This window comes from Sceloporus occidentalis, unplaced genomic scaffold, assembly GCF_023333645.1.
Source record: "Sceloporus occidentalis isolate IW3139 unplaced genomic scaffold, rSceOcc1.0.p SCAF_143, whole genome shotgun sequence".
NCBI classification, from domain to species: domain Eukaryota; kingdom Metazoa; phylum Chordata; class Lepidosauria; order Squamata; family Phrynosomatidae; genus Sceloporus; species Sceloporus occidentalis.
Window position 1 is genome coordinate 2,450,256 of NW_028317123.1, and position 19,642 is coordinate 2,469,897.

The 19,642-nt window shown below is 45.2% G+C and overlaps 2 protein-coding genes across 4 annotated transcripts; one reads left to right on the forward strand and one right to left on the reverse strand.

The window, feature by feature from the left end:
• The first annotated feature begins 2,885 nt into the window (after window positions 1–2,885).
• Window positions 2,886–10,225, forward strand: LOC149280982 (ATP-dependent RNA helicase DDX42-like). 3 transcript variants are annotated; one of them, XM_089499953.1, is made up of 18 exons: window positions 2,886–3,103; window positions 3,221–3,368; window positions 3,969–4,030; window positions 4,601–4,637; window positions 5,431–5,583; window positions 5,725–5,829; window positions 5,971–6,090; window positions 6,186–6,362; window positions 6,654–6,782; window positions 6,966–7,065; window positions 7,366–7,413; window positions 7,527–7,624; window positions 7,831–8,107; window positions 8,389–8,615; window positions 9,006–9,116; window positions 9,262–9,363; window positions 9,485–10,049; window positions 10,125–10,225. In XM_089499953.1, exons 1-18 carry the CDS (start codon window positions 2,886–2,888, stop codon window positions 10,223–10,225), a joined length of 2,778 nt encoding a protein of 925 aa, XP_089356079.1. The 3 variants fall into 3 exon arrangements, with proteins under 3 accessions (XP_089356079.1, XP_089356080.1, XP_089356078.1); XM_089499954.1 differs by having other exon boundaries at window positions 9,485–10,037; window positions 10,158–10,225; XM_089499952.1 differs by having other exon boundaries at window positions 9,485–10,225.
• Window positions 10,226–11,952: 1,727 nt separating this feature from the next.
• Window positions 11,953–18,155, reverse strand: LOC149280983 (parathyroid hormone/parathyroid hormone-related peptide receptor-like). Its single transcript, XM_089499933.1, has 14 exons — window positions 18,135–18,155; window positions 17,293–17,413; window positions 16,960–17,070; window positions 16,398–16,522; window positions 16,101–16,195; window positions 15,537–15,708; window positions 15,053–15,206; window positions 14,797–14,857; window positions 13,952–14,018; window positions 13,593–13,684; window positions 13,078–13,219; window positions 12,678–12,719; window positions 12,113–12,344; window positions 11,953–11,993 (listed from the first exon to the last, which is right to left on the reverse strand). Exons 1-14 carry the CDS (start codon window positions 18,153–18,155, stop codon window positions 11,953–11,955), a joined length of 1,476 nt encoding a protein of 491 aa, XP_089356059.1.
• Between the last annotated feature and the right edge of the window lie 1,487 nt (window positions 18,156–19,642).

Consider the following 19,642-nt stretch of genomic DNA (forward strand, 5'->3'; position numbering starts at 1 on the left):
GACGTTTCCAGGATCCAGAATCATTCTCTGTTTTCTCCGACCGCTAAAAGCCACGTCCGTTTGGGATTATATATACGGCTATAGATAGAAATATAAAAGAAACTATTTAAGTTATTTAAATATTTCAGATTTTTATGGATCAAATGACCAGAAATCCCCCCCTTTTTTTTTTTTGGCCGAAGCTCGCAGCCTGTCAGCTGTTAAGATCAGGGAATCTGCCGTAACTCATAAGGCATCGTTTGTTACATATTATTCTAGCTTCTTGAAGCCAATCGGGTCGCAGAAATGGCATAAGGGTTCCCCGATCTTCAGCATGTGGGGGTTTATACTCCCACCGCGACGGCCGCTATTATCTCAGTATTGTCAACGCGGGCCGTTCATCTTCTCACGACTTCTGTGAATCATTTTTTCCTCGTTAGAATTTTAGGAAGTATGTTTGATTCTAAAGATTGCAACCGATAAGTGTTGTTTTTGGTTAATGCATCTTGATTGAGTTCCTAAGCGGAACGTGATCTAGAACCAGACGCTTAGCAATAAAGGAAAGATAGGTGAGATACTCAGGAACCCAATTGCTGCTTTCGGAGTGATGTTTGTAGATTTTGAGTGGACTCAATGAGTGAGATGTCTGCGCCGTTGACTTCCTTCCCTCCTGGATGTTTTGCTGGGGGGGTCGTCTCCTCGGGTGTTCGGCAGCTAGCGTTTTACCCTCTTTATGATTTTTACCTGGCGAGAAAACATTGAAATAAAGGAGATGAGTCAAATGAATGTGTGTGTCTGCGTTCCGAGGGTCCTCCTGCCCATCACGGTACCCACTGGAGAGCGAGTAGAGGGGACGGGTTTATGTTCTAAATGACATTTGGGATTCTGAAATAAAGTGTCTCAAAGTAAATCCGGCTCCGGTAACTTATTACTAGAGGTTTATTCACCGACAGCTCGATTAGTACAATGAGAAGTCGCTAAGTGGAAATCCCCATCGGAAACTACCAGCGGAGCGCGTAACACCGGCGCGCCTGTCTCGCTCATATCGCCGGACCTGGCGCGCCTGTCTCGCTCATATCGCCGGACCTGGCGCGCCTGTCTCGCTCATATCGCCGGACCTGGCGCGCCTGTCTCGCTCATATCGCCGGACCTGGCGCGCCTGTCTCGCTCATATCGCCGGACCTGGCGCGCCTGTCTCGCTCATATCGCCGGGCACGGCGCGCCTGTCTCGCTCATATCGCCGGGCACGGCGCGCCTGTCTCGCTCATATCGCCGGGCACGGCGCGCCTGTCTCGCTCATATCGCCGGGCACGGCGCGCCTGTCTCGCTCATATCGCCGGGCACGGCGCGCCTGTCTCGCTCATATCGCCGGGCACGGCGCGCCTGTCTCGCTCATATCGCCGGGCACGGCGCGTCTGTCTCGCTCATATCGGGTCTCTCTCGCTCATATCGCTGGGCATGGTGCATCATTCCCACTCATATCGCCGGGCACGGCGCGTCTGTCTCGCTCATATCGCCGGACACGGCGCGTCTCTCTCGCTCATATCGCCGGGCACGGCGCGTCTCTCTCGCTCATATCGCCGGGCACGGCGCGTCTCTCTCGCTCATATCGTCAGGCATGGTGCATCATTCCCACTCATATCACCGGGCACGGCACGTCTCTTTCGCTCATATAGCGTTCCTCTCGTTCACACCGCCGGGCACACTAATGTTATGACAGTAATGTAGAACTCCTCACGTCACTTGAACGCTGCCGCCTCTCGGTGACGTATTAACGCGACTCGCGCTGCGTGATGACGTATATTCGCGGCGCTGCGCTCGGGATCGCTTGACGGAACACGACGGGGCAGAGCAAAAACAAACGAAGGGGTGTCCGGGGAGAAGGTACGGAGCGGAATATAGTAATTCACGTAATAATAATAACTCCCTACGCATTGAGGGGCAGCGGTTGCAGCGGGGTCTGGAGGAAGGGCAGCGGGTGTGACGCGTGGTGAGTGTTGGGGGGAAGGGAGACTGCCACGGGGCAATTGATCTGGGCTGCGGGGTATATTCGGAGGAGGGGCACTGGGGGTTATAAGAACTTGGTCCTGTGTGAGGAATGGCGTCAGCTGGAAACATATATATATATATATATATATATATATATATATATCGTACTTTGACTGCGTTAAGGTTAATATTTAACCCTTTGTTACAAGTAAAACCTGCTTCACGTGAAATCCATAAAACCAATTTCCATACACACCTTGTTTATGCAAGGGGTATCTATAAAGATAGGCTGCGTAATCACCATAGCAACCAATGGAATGGTCCATCCAGCAGGCTTATGCCATTTTGTTGCTATGGCGATTCAATTACTTTTCAATAATAATTTCCATCCCTTATTCATGATTGGATTGGATCGATCAATAAGGGCAATGCAGATCAATAAGTCGGTCTTCATTTAGGGTTACCAGAGGGCTCCTCTAGTATGGGACCCTTATATATATTGTAATCTCTCCACTATCTCTTCCCTTACTCCCCGTCCGTTACCGTTCTTAGTTCCCGTGATGGGGGGGGGGTGAAGTCTGTTCCTACAGATGTCCGTGTCGGCGTTCCATCGCAGTGCGTGCAGCTTCGGTGCTGAACGCAGGGATATGACATCAATAGCCGGCGCGGTTAGGATGTAGCAATTAAAGAAAAGTGTTTGGGACGCTTTGGGATAATTTAGTACTGAATCCATGTCTTGCTGTGAAACTGATACCCAAGTTCTGCGGCAGATCTAAGTAATGTGTTGGGTGAGGGTGTCGTTCTAGCTGTGATGCTAATGTTTCATATGTTATTTTATACCCAGATGTGTGCCCAGCCGAGTTTGCTTTGTATTATTATTATTTTTTATACGCTTGTTCCTTTCTTTTAGTGTCACCATGAACTGGAGTAAAGGTGGTCCGAGTGGGAAACGCGGCTTCGGATTTGGGGGATTCGCTATTGCTACCGGTAAAAAAGAAGAGCCAAAGTTGCCTCAGACCTCCCACAGTGTGTTCGTAAGGCCAGCGTCCTCAGACTATGGCGCAGGTGGCAACAACCAGATGCCCTCCTTCTACAAGATCGGCTCCAAGAGGGCAAACTTCGACGATGAAAATGCGTAAGCGGTCCTTGTTAAATCACACCGGCCTGTCAGTGTGTTCAAAAATTGGAAAGACATTTCGTGTAACATCTGTAGTTTTCCTTTATTTAATGTATTTTTTTACTTTGCCTTTAGGTACTTTGATGATGAAGAGGAGGACTCCAGTAATATGGACTTACCGTATATCCCAGCTGAGAATTCTCCTACGAGGCAGCAGATGAGGTCCAAGGATGAGTCTGACAGCGAGGAAGATCCACTCGAGGCCTTCATGGCTAAAGTGGAGGTGAGAGATTTCCCTGTCGTAGATAATATCTTTAATACTGAATAATTCCTGTTTATGGGAAACTGTTCGTTTCGTCGTATATTGATTTGAAATTCAGTAAAAACGAATTGGAACACAGGAGTGATGGGAGTGATAAAGGGCCATTGGAACACAGGAGTGATGAGAGTTATAAAGGGCCTCTGTACGCCTATGAAGATATTCCATTAAAAATCAGCCATTTCCAGCTACAATAGTCATTGTATTTCTGATCTGTTTTATGTCCTAATGGACAAAATTAGCTTTTCTTTCAAAAACAAGGATATTTCGAAGTGACCCCAATCTTTTGAATATGAGGGTATACTGGAATATCTGTCCACTTTTTATGAATCATTATGATGTGACATTATTGCCTTTCCAGTGTTCAGTTAGATCACTTGGGAATATGTAGGCGATATTATATGTCCATAACAAATGGGGAAACATCTGTGTTTTCTGAAACATCTGCTGCCGATTGTCCGGCTAGCACAGAAATTCTGACACAACAGGGTTTTGGGAGAAGTGTCTGTAAGGGCCAACTGCCTGTAAAAACATTGTGGATAACCAGGTTTATTTTCTGCTCAGGACCAGGCTGCCAGAGACATGAGGAAACTGGAGGAAAAAGACAAGGAAAAGAAAAATGCCAGGTACGAATATGCGTGAGAGATGTACTGTGTACGAGGTGTGAGGAAAGGGTAGTCTTACGAGTGCTGTGCCATTTAGACCAGAAAGCTTTCTGCCTAAGGGGTCCATCTGTATGAAGACCCTCAAAGAAAACATTAGCCGATGCAGATCTTGCATTCTTGCAAAACGTGGTTCGTGTCACATATCTGCGCACGTTGCACATGAATTGTTCAGAACATCCAGTATGGCGGGTGGTAGCACACGTCATGTTCCAGAACAGTGAAACGCTTAAGCGGGTGATTAGCGCGCTTACATGCGTGTGATGTTTGTATGTTGTCCCTGATGTTCTAGGCAAGTGGGCACACGTACAGAGTATGCTTCGTGGTGTATGGATGTCAGACTGCCTTACTCATAGGTAACATCATGACACGCGTGTGTTCTTGTCGCCTCTACCGCACATCACAAGCAGACCCCTCGCCTATAAACATACAGCATGCAGGCTCTAGCACACAGGCTACTTTTTTTTTGTTACACACAGCTGGATTTGTGGACTGCGTGCAGGGAAGTTTTTTTTCTCCTCTTATTTCTTGCAGGGGTATACGAGATGACATTGAGGAAGAAGATGATCAGGTAAGTTTAGATTTCCCTACTTCCAAAGCTCAGTGTTTATTCCACAGCCTAATTCTGGGCCTGTGCTTCTAACACACACACACACACACGCTATTCTCAACGTGTCTCATCTTCAGAGTGTGATCCGCAAGTGACGACCTTGGAATGCTCTTGTGTTCTTTTTATCAGAAACCCATAATTCTGGATTCTCTTGTTTATCCCAAACAGCTGGTCAGCTGTGTCACCGACACATCCATTATATTTAACAAATATATATATTTTTATGATGGAAAAGTGCGTGCAGGGTCCTTTGGCATTAAAACCTATTTGTTGTTTTTTTTTAGAATGATTCTCCCCTTTTCAGTATATTAGGGTTTACATTTTTGTGGTTATTTATTGCCTCCAGGACAGGGTGGTTCACATTTTTGTTCTACTGCGTTAATTTCCATAAGCGGAGCCTGACGTGTTCTCTTATAATAATCAGATGTGTGGCCTGGGGTTTTATGTCCGTGAATGTATGGTGGCCCCCATGTACCAACCTTCACTAATAAGTCATAGCGCTTAAACCAAGATTAGTTAAAAGCTGCCCCGCTCCTAGCGGTCATATACTAGGTGAGATAAATAAAATGTCTGTGATCCGTTTGTGGTTAAGTCAGGGGTGGTCAGTCAGGATCTGGCGGTCCTGTATTGAATGCGGTTGTTGGCTTTCAGTAGTAGAATGTGTTCGGTTGATGTGGACGCGCCGGGGCGTTCTGTTGAAAACACCAGCATCTTTTTTCACCCTCTTGCTTTTCTCTCCCCTTGCCCCATTCAGGAAGCGTATTTCCGATACATGGCCGAGAATCCCACAGCTGGACTGGTTCCTGAAGAAGAAGAAGACAATCTTGAATATGACAGTGATGGCAACCCCATCGCACCTACGACCAAGCGCATTATTGACCCTCTGCCTCCCATTGACCACAGCGAGGTAAGACGTCTGACCTTTATTCTTGTTTGGTTTGTCCTGAAAACGTTTTGTATGTGAGAAGTCTGATCTGAAATGCCAGAAAAAGGCTTTTCCTTCAACTTTGTGAACGTATTCACACTGAATGCTTGGCTCCTTGTACAGATCGAGTATCCACCTTTTGAGAAGAATTTCTATGAGGAGCACGAGGAAATCACATCTCAGACTCCACAGCAAATCGTGGAGCTGAGGCACAAGCTCAACATGCGCGTAAGTAAGATTTTCCAGTGAATTGTCACAGTTTTTGCCGATCTCTCTGATGCAGACGGAAAGCGGGGAGTAGTGTTGCTTAGCGTGGCCAGGAGGTGCTTCGCCAAACTGTCGTACACGATGTGTCCTCTTTGCTCGCAGGTATCGGGAGCGGCTCCCCCGCGGCCTTGCAGCAGCTTTGCTCACTTTGGATTTGATGAGCAGCTCATGCATCAGATCCGGAAATCGGAATACACCCAACCGACCCCCATTCAATGCCAGGTGAGCGCTGCCTTTTCCATATCGTGACTCGCAAGAACTTGATGTCCTCGTTGGTTTTCACAGCACTAAGCTTTTCCTATCTCCGCGTTCTAAAGGGAGTTCCCGTGGCTCTGAGCGGACGCGACATGATCGGCATCGCGAAGACCGGCAGCGGTAAAACGGCAGCCTTTATTTGGCCAATGCTGGTGCATATCATGGACCAAAAAGAGCTACAGCCTGGCGATGGGCCTATTGCGGTGATTGTGTGTCCCACACGTGAGCTGTGTCAGCAGGTACTGGATGGTCCTTCTTCCTTTGGCCAGCATCTCGTCTTCGTTACCACTTTAGACTCGCCAATACCGTTTGTAAACGCAGTTTTCAGCTCAATATAAACCTTGCTTGGGATATTGTGTTCACTTTTTAATAGTTTTTACTGGCCAAAGAGGAGCTACTAACACCTAGTGATGTCTTCATAGCCTATAGTTGGCAAATATAGGATGTAAAGCTTGATAACTGTCTGTACTTTTACACCAATGTGCACTGTGCTGTACATCGGATTCTTTGAACCGTGCTGCTTCTCTCAGATCCACAGCGAGTGCAAGCGGTTTGGAAAAGCGTACAATCTGCGCTCTGTCGCCGTCTATGGAGGTGGAAGCATGTGGGAGCAAGCAAAAGCACTACAGGAAGGAGCAGAGATTGTGGTTTGTACCCCGGTGAGTCTAAATACCCCTCACATGTCTATCATAAGCGAATATTGCAAGACTTGGATGAGAGGTGAGGTGCCCTCATCGTTTTGTAGGATAGGTTTGACCGTAACCTTTTTTAAAGCTCTCTCGTTAATGGTTGACCTAGTAAGATATTAAGAATGTGCCTTTGATCCTTTTCTGTTCCCGTAGGGTCGTCTTATCGATCACGTAAAGAAAAAGGCCACCAACCTCCAGCGTGTCACCTACCTGGTGTTTGACGAAGCAGACCGCATGTTTGACATGGGCTTTGGTGGGTCATCAGAATGGACAGGAGTTGGGGTTAAGGAACTGCATTTACTGGGGGGGTCACAATAAGAAAGTTTAACCCCTGGGGATCTGGAACTTAACTACGTGCACGGTGGTGAACTTACAAACGGTTTTGCTTTTGAAAGTGCCTGTGGTCCGCCTTTGGAATGCATCAAAATGTGTTTGTATGATTTTCTGCCCTTGGAAAAGCTTTATCAGGTTGAATCAGAATAGTCCTGTTACAATAGAGTGGGAGAAACAATTTACAACTTTTCCCTGTAAAGATCTGTTTTTCTTTTTTCAGAGTATCAGGTTCGGTCCGTTGCTAGCCACGTGCGACCAGACAGACAGAGTAAGTGCAAACATGCATTTAGGAGCGGGTGGATACGATAGCGCATGTTCTATTTACCTCTAGTCACCTAGCCCATGCCAGGCCTGACCTAACCCCTCTTGTCTCATCTGCAGCTCTCCTGTTTAGTGCCACTTTTCGCAAAAAGATCGAGAGACTCGCAAGAGATATTTTGATAGATCCGATCCGTGTGGTTCAGGGAGATATTGGAGAGGTAAGCCATTCTTCTTGTTTCCCCTCATTTTTACATTATAATATATGTATTCTTAGCTGCTCTCCTTCCTAGACTTTTTTCCATCAGTGTTCTATCCTAGTAGTGTTGTGGGAAAAATAATATATGAATAATTATGTATTTTTCTGCCTTTTCTCTCGTGTTATGCTTTGATTGGTAACACAGTAACTTTTTTTCCCCCAACAAAGGCCAACGAGGATATCACTCAAGTCGTAGAAATCTTGCCGTCTGGCCCGGACAAATGGGCTTGGCTTACCTGCAGGCTTGTGGAGTTCACGTCCGCGGGAAGCGTCCTCCTGTTTGTCACCAAAAAAGCCAATGCCGATGAGCTTGCCTCCAACCTGCGTTTGGAGGATCATCAGCTGGGTCTCCTCCATGGAGATATGGACCAGAGCGAAAGGAACAAGGTCATTTCTGACTTTAAAAAGAAGAGCATCCCCATACTGGTGGCAACTGATGTGGCAGGTAGGAGACGCGTTTTAAATATTGTCTGTGCCTACAAACGCAGAACATCTCGTATCATGCATGCAAAGAATAAAGATGTTATCTCCAACCATCCAATGAGTCTTTATACAGCGTAATGATTAAAATAGCGAGGTATAATTAGTCCCCCGAATTATATTTTTACTTTTTAATGCATTTTGTTCCGACTCCAGTGCCTTTTACTCCAGTTACTGGAGTTTATATATTTAGACTTCCGTAGTGGCTTACACTGAGCGCATTTAACCTTTCTGCTTTTCCGACAGCCCGTGGTCTGGACATTCCATCTATCAAGACGGTGGTGAACTACGACGTGGCGCGAGACATCGACACGCACACTCATCGTATCGGCCGCACGGGAAGAGCGGGAGAGAAAGGGGTGGCCTACACGCTTTTGACCCCGAAGGACAGCAATTTTGCTGGGGACTTGGTGAGAAACCTCGAGGGCGCCAATCAGTATGTGTCTAAGGAGCTGCTGGATCTGGCAATGCAGGTATGTGAGAATTATTTCCATAGCTGAATCGTGCACTAATTGAACGCTGCTCCGGTGTGACGTTATGATTCCTACAAAATTAGGAGTATGACGGGCCGCGTTTGCTCCCCATTTTATGAAAGATTACCCCTGTTTTTTTAAGTCACCGGCTTTTTGCTAAAGTTGTGACCCAAATTGGTCTTTAAGGACTTTTTAAGGTGATAAAAGAAACCCCAAAACAATACTTTTAGAACTCTGGTGTGTGTGTGTGTATATATATATATATATATATATATATATATATATATATATATATATATATATATATATATATATATATATATATATATAATTATAATATATGCATAGGCTGTGGTAAATTATATTTTCTGCATCACTCTTTCGGTCTAGAATTCTTGGTTTCGTAAATCTCGCTTCAAAGCCGGGAAGGGGAAGAAGCTAAATATCGGAGGAGGAGGCTTGGGATATCGCGAGAGACCTGGGCTGGGAGCGGAGAGCTCGGTGAGCAATGTAGGACATTCTCATACTGTGTGTATTACCAATTTTAAAAGACTGTGGCTGTTGGGTTGTGATTTTCATCCCTGAACCCTACGCACAGTGTCGTGATATCTTTAAACTGTGGCCCCTAATGTACCTTCTTTCTTAGGAGCGCAACATGGGTGGAAATGTGCTAAGCAACTACGAGGCCTTCAAACCTAGTGGAGGAGCGATGGGTGACAGGCTGTCCGCAATGAAGGCTGCATTTCATGTTAGTAATGGTTTTCTTGGGGGGGGGGGCGTTATTACTTTGGAAACCATACCTGGCATCTGTCAGGTGTCGCAATTCCAGTTCAGTAGAGTAACAACCTATGTTATTTTTGTGCCGGCAGTCTCAGTACAAGAATCATTTCGTTGCTGCAAGTCTGAGCAACCAGAAAACTGGAACATCCACCATTAACTCTGGAGCATGGACCAGCGCAGGCAGTTTAAGCTCTATACCCAATGTTCAACCAGAGCCTCTGGCATCCCCAGCTGCAGCTTTACCACCGCCGGTTCCCAGATCCATGCCAGGGTTTGCGAGTAGCGGAACACTTTGCAGTGTCCCCACTGCTTATCCTCCTGCCGGAAGCACCAGCTACCCGGCAGCAAGTCAGTTTGCTTCCCGCGAGGGGGCTAGCGGAAGCAGGGAAGGAAGCGGGGACAGGGATAGGTCTAGTGAAGGCAGAAGTCGTCATGGGGACGGCCATCGTTACGGTGATCGGGAAGGGCATCGGCACGGGGAAGGACATCGGCACTCCGGCAGTGGACGGCACGGAGAGAGTCGTAATGGAAGAGAGGGGAGGAGCGAGAGCTCCAGAGATGGCGACGGTAGGAAAGAAAGTTCTCGAGATGGAGAATGGCGGAGAGACGGCTCCCGGGATGGAGGAAACGGAAGGAGGGACAGTTCCCGTGATAGTGGAGAGGCACGAAGAGACAGCTCTGGGGACGGAAGGAGAGATGTCTCACGTGACGCGGGAGATGGGCGCAGAGAGGGCTCACGTGATGATGGAGAGCCCCGAAGAGATGCAAAGAGTGAAGCGTTTGCGGTACCTGACCCTCCCAAGCGTAAAAAGAGCCGCTGGGACAGTTAGAGGCCAATACGGAGCTCCCGGAGAGGGATTTCCACGAGTTGCTAAAGCTTTTTGTTTCTATTTTGTTTTACCTGGCGTCGGAGGGATGTTCACCGGTGTCATAAATGCAGGAGTGTATCTACTGGAAGAAAATACAGCATCGTGACCTTCTCCTTATCACCTCTCAGACTCTGGAGGGTCTGGCTACGTCGTCTTTGCTTTACATAACTCTTCGCTCCCGCTCCCTCATCTCTGTATTAATTATAGATCTGTCAGGTGGCGCCTCCGGTCACTGCCGTTTCGTAGAATCTCTCCAAACTGTGAGTGTTTAGGAAACGTGTTTCTGTACATAGCGAAATTTCAGGTTTTATCCCTTCCTTTCCCTTCGTATAACAACGTGTTCTCATTTCACAGATCAGGCTATACATTAAAGAAAGATTTTGTTTTTTGTTTGATGCTGTCGCTGATTTGTACCCCCTTTCTATTGTTCCACTCGGCATGTCTTAAAATAAACCGTCATTACTGTACACGTGAAAACGCCAAAACCCACCCCATGCTCAAAAGATGATTGCAAGTGTGCAAGATCGGGGCTTTAGTGGCTTGGGGTGAAAAAATATATATATAACAGTCATCCTAATTTGTCTTTTTTTTGGCTTACAGTGTTTTCTGGATGCTATACCCATAAGATTGGTGGCATGTCATTTTTTTTTTCTCTCTCTCTCCACCATAATATAAATTCATGGCAAAGATATGACCATTTTCTGCCAGTTTATGAAAAATACACCAAGCTTTAAGAAGAAAATTTTTATAAAAAGTCATTTTTATTCTGTACCTTTTAAGTTTCATGGACGGTGGGCATATAGTCATAACCATTGATTGTCAGAGTCAGAGGTTCTGCTCTTGCAAAGAGAATATATTTAGCTGATAAAATGTACCTTACTGGTTTATAGTACCAATAACGTGGACTTGTCACTGTGCGGATTAAAGCCATTGTTGCTGTGGTGGTAAAAATGTAATTGGAAGCTGACATTGGGTACAATTACTGTTATTTTAACTCCTCTGTTCATAGAACGTTTTTAAAGAAGGTTCGATTAGACGAAATCCTTGACGCGGCCCGTAGAGCTCTCAGTAGACGGTGTGCCGTTTGGCTTTAATGCGCCGAGTACGGTTGAGCCGCCTCTGCCATCCAGCCGACGATTTAGATTTTGATGAACAGACATTTGATAGAGTGGAAACCCACCGCGAAATCTTCGCTTTGTGGTTTTATTCATCCGTATGGCTTATAGGTCACAAAAGACAGTAAAAGGCGACAGATTAAATAAAAAAAAAAAAAAAGACACCCCATTGAAGTAACTTCTTATGCGATATACATCCATATGAATAGACGCCATGTGATGTTTACCGTATGGAAGTGTTCTATAAAATACGTTCTGCCGTCTAGATGTTGGACTCAGCCCTGGTGAAGGGGTTAACATTTGTTCTTAAAGCATATATGGAGACCGCGACTAGAATATAAAGAATGGAAGCTTGCAGAGTTAATGGAGCCATTCGGTGGAATGATGTCCTACAGCCAACAAGAGTACAGAAAAGAGACAATAAATAAAGTGGCATTGGGACATAACCCGCAGTCAATAAGAGTCCCGGAGGATCATAGCCTGCAGCCAGTCACTGTATAGAAACAGCTTGTGAAGACCAGGTTATGTTCGATGATCATGAACATCTCGTAAAAATAATCCTATGTTACGCATTCACTTCAGTAAGTGCTTGGGGTGATCAGACTCCGTTGTTTCTAAAGTCACAAGGAGATGTCGCAAGGCCGTTGCATATAGCGTCAGATTGTACGATCCAGCTCTTGTCTGTTTCCCTTTTAAGTTACGGTGTGGGTTTCATGGCCTTCTCTGGTGTTACCCGCTAGTGGTGAGGTGTTGGCAATGAAGAACCCCAGCAGGTGAGATGTGGAGTGGGCAGGTGGCGACAGCCGTCTTCCCCTACCTGCCATGCTCACGCAGACGCTGTTTGTTGTGTGCGATAAGACTCCGCCGTAGTGACAGCTGCCACCTGTGCTGGTCATACGAGATTTCTGTTTAAGGTCTGCGGATAAGTTCCGGCGGAACCAGAACTTGCGGACCTCGGCCTGGACCTGGGGGGTAGATTGGACGACAGATGTTCTCGTAAAATTAAGAAGCTGATACACAGATCCTTCGCAGCTTGATTCTATTAAGCATTGCGAGTGCGATTTGTAAATCGGGACTCGGTCGAAGGGCGGCATGGGTTGAATCTACATGGTTGGTCACCATCTACATTGTCCATTAGTGAGCGCATTGTTGCTCAGTTGCTTGCTAGGGCAAAATGAGCTGGAAGATTAGTAAGATCTAAACATATACGTACAATAAAGATACGTGTTTGTGGTTAGAAGGTGAATATCAAACCCTACCTTGTTGCTCCCTACGCAAACCTCTGTTGTATAACTCACCTCACCGTTGCAGAAGCAGTAGATGATCGCAACAAAGAATCCCTGGAGAAAAGGAAATCAAAGAGGTTCTGATTTGGTCTATTGGAAGTAACACTCGTAAAATCTATAAAGCTTCCCCAAATTTGCATTCTTTGTACAGCGCACAACACTCGCTATTCTACAAACAGACAATTTTCACCATTTTTGGCCACAAAGGCTAGGAAAGACAAGGTACCCATAAACATTGTGTATATTCTACATATGCGATGTTGGCCAAACTCCAAGCTTGTACATTTTGGTGCCCAGTTTACGCAGCGCCACATAAGCCACTGGCAAAATCAAAAGGTCAGCCGTGTCCCCGTTGTTCACCATCGTACGGCCATACGTTATGTCTGCGCTGAGCGTAAGTTTGGTTTTGTACCTGAGAGGAGTTGAAGAACATCTCATAATGCATCTGTATTTGCCAGAGCCATCCTGTCACCTCTGTATAAGGAAGGGCCATGAAAAGGATGTAATGTACCCCAAACAGAGGAACGAGAACTAGGGTGGACTTCAGAAGCTTTCTGGAACAACACAGAAAATAACGTATCAAGAAAAGAGACACAAGAGAACAAGAGCGAGCATCAGGAGCTTCCACCAAGAATGGGCTTCAAGAGACATGTGAAGCCACAAAGCACAATCATAAAAGATAAAGCTTGGTCATTAATCAATGGCTTGCCTTGTTGGACCCTGGCGACCAATAATGAACACGTTGGGTATTTCATTTATTTGGCTGAAATAGGTAGGGTTCCAAAAGTTCAGCTCATTGAACCGGTCCATAATTAATTAGCTTGGTCCTCACACTGTCCAACCCTTATCTAACAGTAATGTAACTCCAAAGCGATGAAACATACAATGATTCGGCGATAGAAACTTATGTTTTATGGTGCTGCTCACTTGTATTGCTGCCGAGGGTCCAGCTTTGCGGTGTTTGTCCAGAGTTTGGAGGCCAGAACTCGGACTATATTCAGAAACAGGAAGAAATTCACCTGAAGGAAAACAATGTTATGGGTCACGAAAATCCTTCGCTTTATTTACATTCCGTTAACCTGCCTGCCCAGGGAGAGATTTTGAGTCTGTGGATTTTTTTTTGTTTTAAATGTCAACGAAGGTCTGAGCGACTTCATGATGATTGTGGACTCTTAAAATAACTGCAAGCTGATAAATTCCTTGAGTCTACATTAAAAAAATGGTCATCCTAAAAATTAAAGGTTGGACCAATAAACCAAACGAGGAAATGTTTCTTGCTCACGTACCAGAGTGGCAGCCAGGATAGGAGCCTGGTAAATCCACTTCATGTGACCGGCGCTGACGTCCCAACACCTGGAATGGAGTAAGCGTTAGAAAAGATGGCAGAAAGTATATTAAGGCTTTCAGGGCTGCATCAGCCAGTGTAGAAACCATTCGGCCCCGTCTAGTCTGCCTGTTCTTCCTGCTGTAAATCAGTCGTTGGTCTCGTCTTAGATTCAGGAGCCGTATGTCTATCCCATGCATGTTTAATCCCCTCACTGTATTACCCTCTACCACTTCTGCTTGGAGGCTGTTCCATTTATCTACCATCCTCAGTGTCTTAAAATCTGTCACTGCAAACAAGCAAACCTTATCGTCTGGATTCTGAAAACCTGTTTATCAGGGAAAAGATAACCATGGAGAGTTCTCTTCATGAACAGATTGAGAAACCGGCAGAAGGAACAAGGAGCGATTTATTGAGGGACTCGGGGGCTCTTGTTTTGAATTCAGGTTCAGCAATAAGATCAGTTAATAAGAAAATTTATCAGACTATGAAAGAAGCACCTAATCTCTGGATCTGTATAAAGCATCTGTTCTTTGGGTCGTATCGATTGACTGCAACATCTGTATAATATCTAAAGAGGTCATCAACCAGACGCAATTAAGCGTTTTCTTACATTTAAAAATTGGGAAACCGTGCCTGTTTATAATAATCTAGCTAGCGGATATGCCAGCGAATAAGGAAAAGTGCTCCGCGCAATTCTCTGGAGCTAGTATCGAGTGGATTGGTCCTCGTCAGACCGCGGTGGACCCCACGAAGTCAGCTTTCACCCAGTGACCCTGGCTAAGGGTGTGAGGGTACGGTACGTACTGCGTATCGGCCAGAGACACCCGCACACTCGCCCACACTGAGACAAACACGGCTGGAAGACCTGCGGGAAGAAACATTGTAACATTGACTACTTCGTGAAGATTCTGAAACACGTTTTAACGCCGTGCAGTTTGCACTATATTTGGATCTATCAGGGTCTCGTCCTATGTGTCGACGGAAGCTCCACTTTATGGTCAAGCGAGTCAGTTTGGCTGAATATCGACACCTTTCCAAAAAAGACTATTATTTTTCTTACCCCATCCTATGATTGTTAGTGCCCAGAAGTAGCTGCGATGTGACAAGAAGGCCATGAATATCAGGCTATGCAGATAGAGACCTTCCACCAGTATCCAGTAGTGGTTCGTGGCCAAGAAGTAGAGGAATATTGTCACCGTCAGCTTGCAGCCAAACTATAAGAAGGAGCCAAGAGACAGATACAAAAAGCGTCAGAAAGACCCATCCAACCCATCTAGTCTTACTGTAAAGACTCAAACCTTAATCAGTCGTTGGTCTCGTCTTAGATTCAGGAGCCATATGCCTATTCTATGTTTAAATTCTGTATTACCCTCTACCACTTTTACTGGGATGCTGTTCCATTTATTTACCACCAAAGAAAAAACTTTAAGGCAAAGTTGTATTTAAACCAGTTGGCTCAGGGTCAGCTAATGGTCCTGTAATCAGATTCACTCGTTGATCTTCTCCAACAGCAGTTTGGTCGGAGTCTACTGTCAAGAACTCACCCATTGGACGTCTGTCCCCTTTGAAAGTTGGAATTCACCATTCTCATCTCCGGATGTAGCTTTATCGTCCCCTGAATACAAAACTGCATCTTTTAGGAAGATGCTTCCCGCCCGGCATACGAATGAAGTGAATAGATGGATGTGGATGTAGTTTCGGGTGCAGTGCAGGCGTCTACAGGGGACGAGAAAAAGAAAAGGAAACTAGAAAATAAAAAGTTCAATACAAGATGTCCTTGGAAGTCCTTTGTCCAACACAATGTTATTTTTGGACAGTGACACCTTCTCAAAACAGGTCAGAATGATTTCTTCGGAATCTGAGGTTCCTTCATTGGGATTCCATTTGTTTTAGCTTCTCGGACACAGACTTGGGGAAAGACTCCTTCTTCTTCTTAAACAGTGTCTGTGGGAAAGGAACCCGTATTCTGAAGGGTCAAGAACGATTTCCTTTCTGAGAAGTTGTCACTGTCCATTACGAATACCGGCGTTCTAAAGAGGGTTTTTAAAGAGAAATGGAAAACGTTGATTCTTTCTTCTATCTCTCTCTTTTAAGAGTGAGTGACTTACTTAAAGTAGCAAAGAATGTAGATCGCCAGCAGGAGTGCCGCAAGAGAGGCTGAGTATCCCACCGTGTATATAACACGGAGTCGATCGAACACTTTCTGTTGGAAGACGGATATGCTCTAGTTAATTTCCACTCAGAATAGCTAAATAGGGGTCATTGATGTACCCTCCCCTGACTCGTGATACGATGTCCCAGACTTCGAGAGTTTCACTCAACAAAAGGTCTTTTTGGGTAAAGCTGCAAAATACTGAAAAAAACCCCAAAAGAAACTAAGTAGCAGTGTTTTATCTGTGCGATACCTTGTCTTGAGTCCGCTTTCCCGGAATGATGAAGATCACACACTCGCTGTAGTTGGCCCAAGTTCGATTAATTCCTGATACTTGAACCCAAAGACCAGATGCTCCACATCTCCGATGAGCAAAGCCTGAGATGGAGAAGTTTGGGTAGAATACAGCAATTTGTGAAACAAGCTTGTGATGAGGGTGATTTCTACTGAACCATTTTGATTAGAATCATGGAGTCTAATGAACCATATGGCCAGCAATGGAAAGAACTTTCTATATACAATAGTAAGGGTTGTGCATCCAACCAAAGAGTGGTTTAATATGTAGGTAATATCTGGTGAGTCCCATTCAAGACATTCTAGGATTTACCATAGGAAAGATCCAGTTTGGATTTAGATGCTTTACCAAGGACTTGGCTTCATCTTATGTTAGAGCTATGAGGCCATGTGTTGAGTTGCGTAGAAAATATAGCTATTGTTGGTGGGCCATATTCTTCAAGTCATAGCATCTCAGCTGGTGACCAGGCCCTTGGTCTTCCTTCCAGGGTTTGTAAGTTTATGACTATGTTGGGAGTTACCTTGGTGGTTGAAATCATAGATGTGTTTTGGGCAGGGGACAGAGACCAGTTGGTTGGGGGATCCACGAGGCCAACATGTAAGACCGTCCCATTCCGGAGAACATCCCAACCCTGTAAGGAAACATGGTGGAAACAAAATTTCTACAGATATTTGAAGTGGTACGTTAATGAAAAATTATGTTAAAATAACTTTTTCCACCCCTCCTTTTTGATGAAAAGCAAGTGTTCAGTGTTATCAGAGCCATGGATGTCCCCGCTCCTAGGACCACCAGAAATGACCCTTAAATTAGTCCAGTGTGTTTCCCCCTCCCATTAAAATGTTCTTTCACTGACCATTCATCGTGTCATACTTCTCCACAGCAGCTTGTGTCTTGATTTCTCTCTGGCATCGATGCTTTGCCTGGATCAGCAGAAATATCTGTTCGTCTTTGGTGATGACATCATCAGAGTCCACCTATGATAATCCAACGAAGGGCTAAGTAAGTTAGATCCATAACCAAATGGCAATACTTTCTCAATGGGTGATCGTCAGGTCTTCTTGTTCTAAGTCCTAAGGAAAAATTGGTCCAGTCCATTATTGTCCGGGTCTTGTTCATAATATCATTAATATTTACATTGTTATTTTTTTCAGATTAATTATCAAGTACTGTAAGAGCAGTAAAAATGAAGAATCCACCTGTTTTAATTTTACTGATGGGTACCAAAAACCAGCTAGAGATGAACTCATTAAACCATGAATTTAACACAGGTAATGTCGATCCAGACAAAACCACAACAATGACAACTTAAAATAGAGTTTTGGGGGTTTGCATCCAATAAATAACGACATAATATGTTTTATTTGACATTCGCCTAACCTCAGAGGAGTTCTTTGTAGAGGAAGAACCTGATACAACTTTCCAAGGTAACGGAATACCATGAGCTGAGTGAGAAAAGACATTTAGCACCTTCTGTTCAGAAGGTTTTGCGGGATCGGAGATACTAATCAACGCTCTAACTCCTTCACAAGCTTAACAACTTGACAATGACCTCTTGTGTATATGTGTGAGTAACGAGCCAAAATTCTCACTCCTTAGGTATTTGCCCATTTGGCAGGACTGAGATTGTCTCCTTGTGACAGACAGTCTGCGTCCAACGTGTAGATGCCATTTTTCACACCAACATGTCTGTGTTACCCCTTCCGTGCCCGGGGTCATCTCGGAACAATGAATCAGTAATCTACAGAAGTTACAACATTCCAAGCCTACCAGCGGAAAAGGGGTTAAACCGTGCAAACAGCTCTAGGGAGACAGCGGGTCTGAAAAAAAAGGACATTGGGGCAGAAACACAAGGGTGAAGGGCAACACATCTGTATTTGTGCGAGAGAATTAACCCTTTCTATCAACAGGGCAGGTATTACCCAGACCTATCAAGGTCAGGAAGCATAGGGCTTAAGATCCGAGTGGCATTACTTTTAAGGTCTACATCCAATTTATTAAAGTGCAAGCTTTTGGGGATACTTAGGACTCAGACATGGGCTAAGGAGACAGCAAGAAGAAGCGGACACGAGGACAGAACTCTATACTGGAAGATGCTTCAATTTTAAACTCAGATAAAGGGAAACTATCCATGTATAAATATTACCCAACCACTACCCCAACTTTACTCCGATTCCTCATAAGAACTGCCCCTCTGTTCCTACCCCTCCAGTCTCCAAAGTCCTGCAAATAACTTTACAATCATGCCATTGGCCCACATCTTATCCTCCTGGGATATTGCAATCCTTAACATAACCCTCACCTTCTTTGGCCATCCCCAGCCCCTGTACAGAAACTCGAACCCCTTGTGTCGTGGTCTTCTAGTTATACTAACCCTGGGACGCAGCCTCTTACGATCAACAAACAGATGGTACTCACCATAGCCCACCCAGACGAGGTTAGAGTAATGGCCCACACAATGATGGACAGCTCCAGAGCCCAGACTTTCATGGTCATCCCCATTAGAAGCTCCGGCGGCGCACAAAGTTAACCTGTCTACCAGTGAGCGTCCAGGCATTCTCAGGCTTAATGTGTCCCCGGAGGACCATGACTAAGTGAGCCGGACCCTCCCTGTCTGAACCCTCCCTCCATTCACCCAGAACAAGTGGTGTTTGTCAGCAAGGTAGGAGACACATTTTTGTACAATGACACCCAAGTTAGAACAAGAGGTTATGCCCCGAGGAAGGAGCGAAAAGACTCTGGGAGTAAGAGGCACTGAAAGAAGTGGGTGCATGGCGCATTCTCCCACTAGAGGTGGTAAACATAAGCAACCAAAAAACAGTAAAACACAAGCCTATTTAATAAAATGGTTGGAATTGAACAAGGGGAGGAAGATTTACTGCCAGGTACCAATAGGCACCCCGTACACAGCGGCTCCCACGCGTTTCACGCAATAACCCCTACCTAAACGCGTACATTAAGCCTAAAATATAGAAGCCACCAAGTAGACTTTATATGTCAAGCTCATTGTACTTCAGTCCTCCCTTCTTTTCCTTCCTTCTTCATTTTTTCCTTCCCTCCTTCCTTCTTTTTTTGTCATCTTCTCTTTATTTTTTTCCTTTGTCTCTTTCTTTCCTTCTATTTTTTTCTCTCTTTCATGGTGTTTTCTTCTCTGTCCTTCTTTCCTTGCTTCCTTTTTCCTCTTTTTACTTATCCTTCACTGTACT

Bases quoted from the DNA above. Each gene is read 5' to 3' on its own strand.
- LOC149280983 (XM_089499933.1), bottom strand. From the start codon at position 18,155: ATGACCCCGGGCACGGAAGGG. The intron at 17,071-17,292 runs GTCAGTGAAAGA...GTTTCCTTACAG, and splicing joins GAAGTATGACACGATGAATG to GGTTGGGATGTTCTCCGGAA. The intron at 11,994-12,112 runs GTAACACCAGAG...TTGTGACTTTAG, and splicing joins CAACACCTCACCACTAGCGG to AAACAACGGAGTCTGATCAC.
- LOC149280982 (XM_089499952.1), top strand. From the start codon at position 2,886: ATGAACTGGAGTAAAGGTGGTCCGAGTGGGAAACGCGGCTTCGGATTT. The intron at 6,091-6,185 runs GTGAGCGCTGCC...CGCGTTCTAAAG, and splicing joins CGACCCCCATTCAATGCCAG to GGAGTTCCCGTGGCTCTGAG. The intron at 8,616-9,005 runs GTATGTGAGAAT...CTTTCGGTCTAG, and splicing joins TGCTGGATCTGGCAATGCAG to AATTCTTGGTTTCGTAAATC.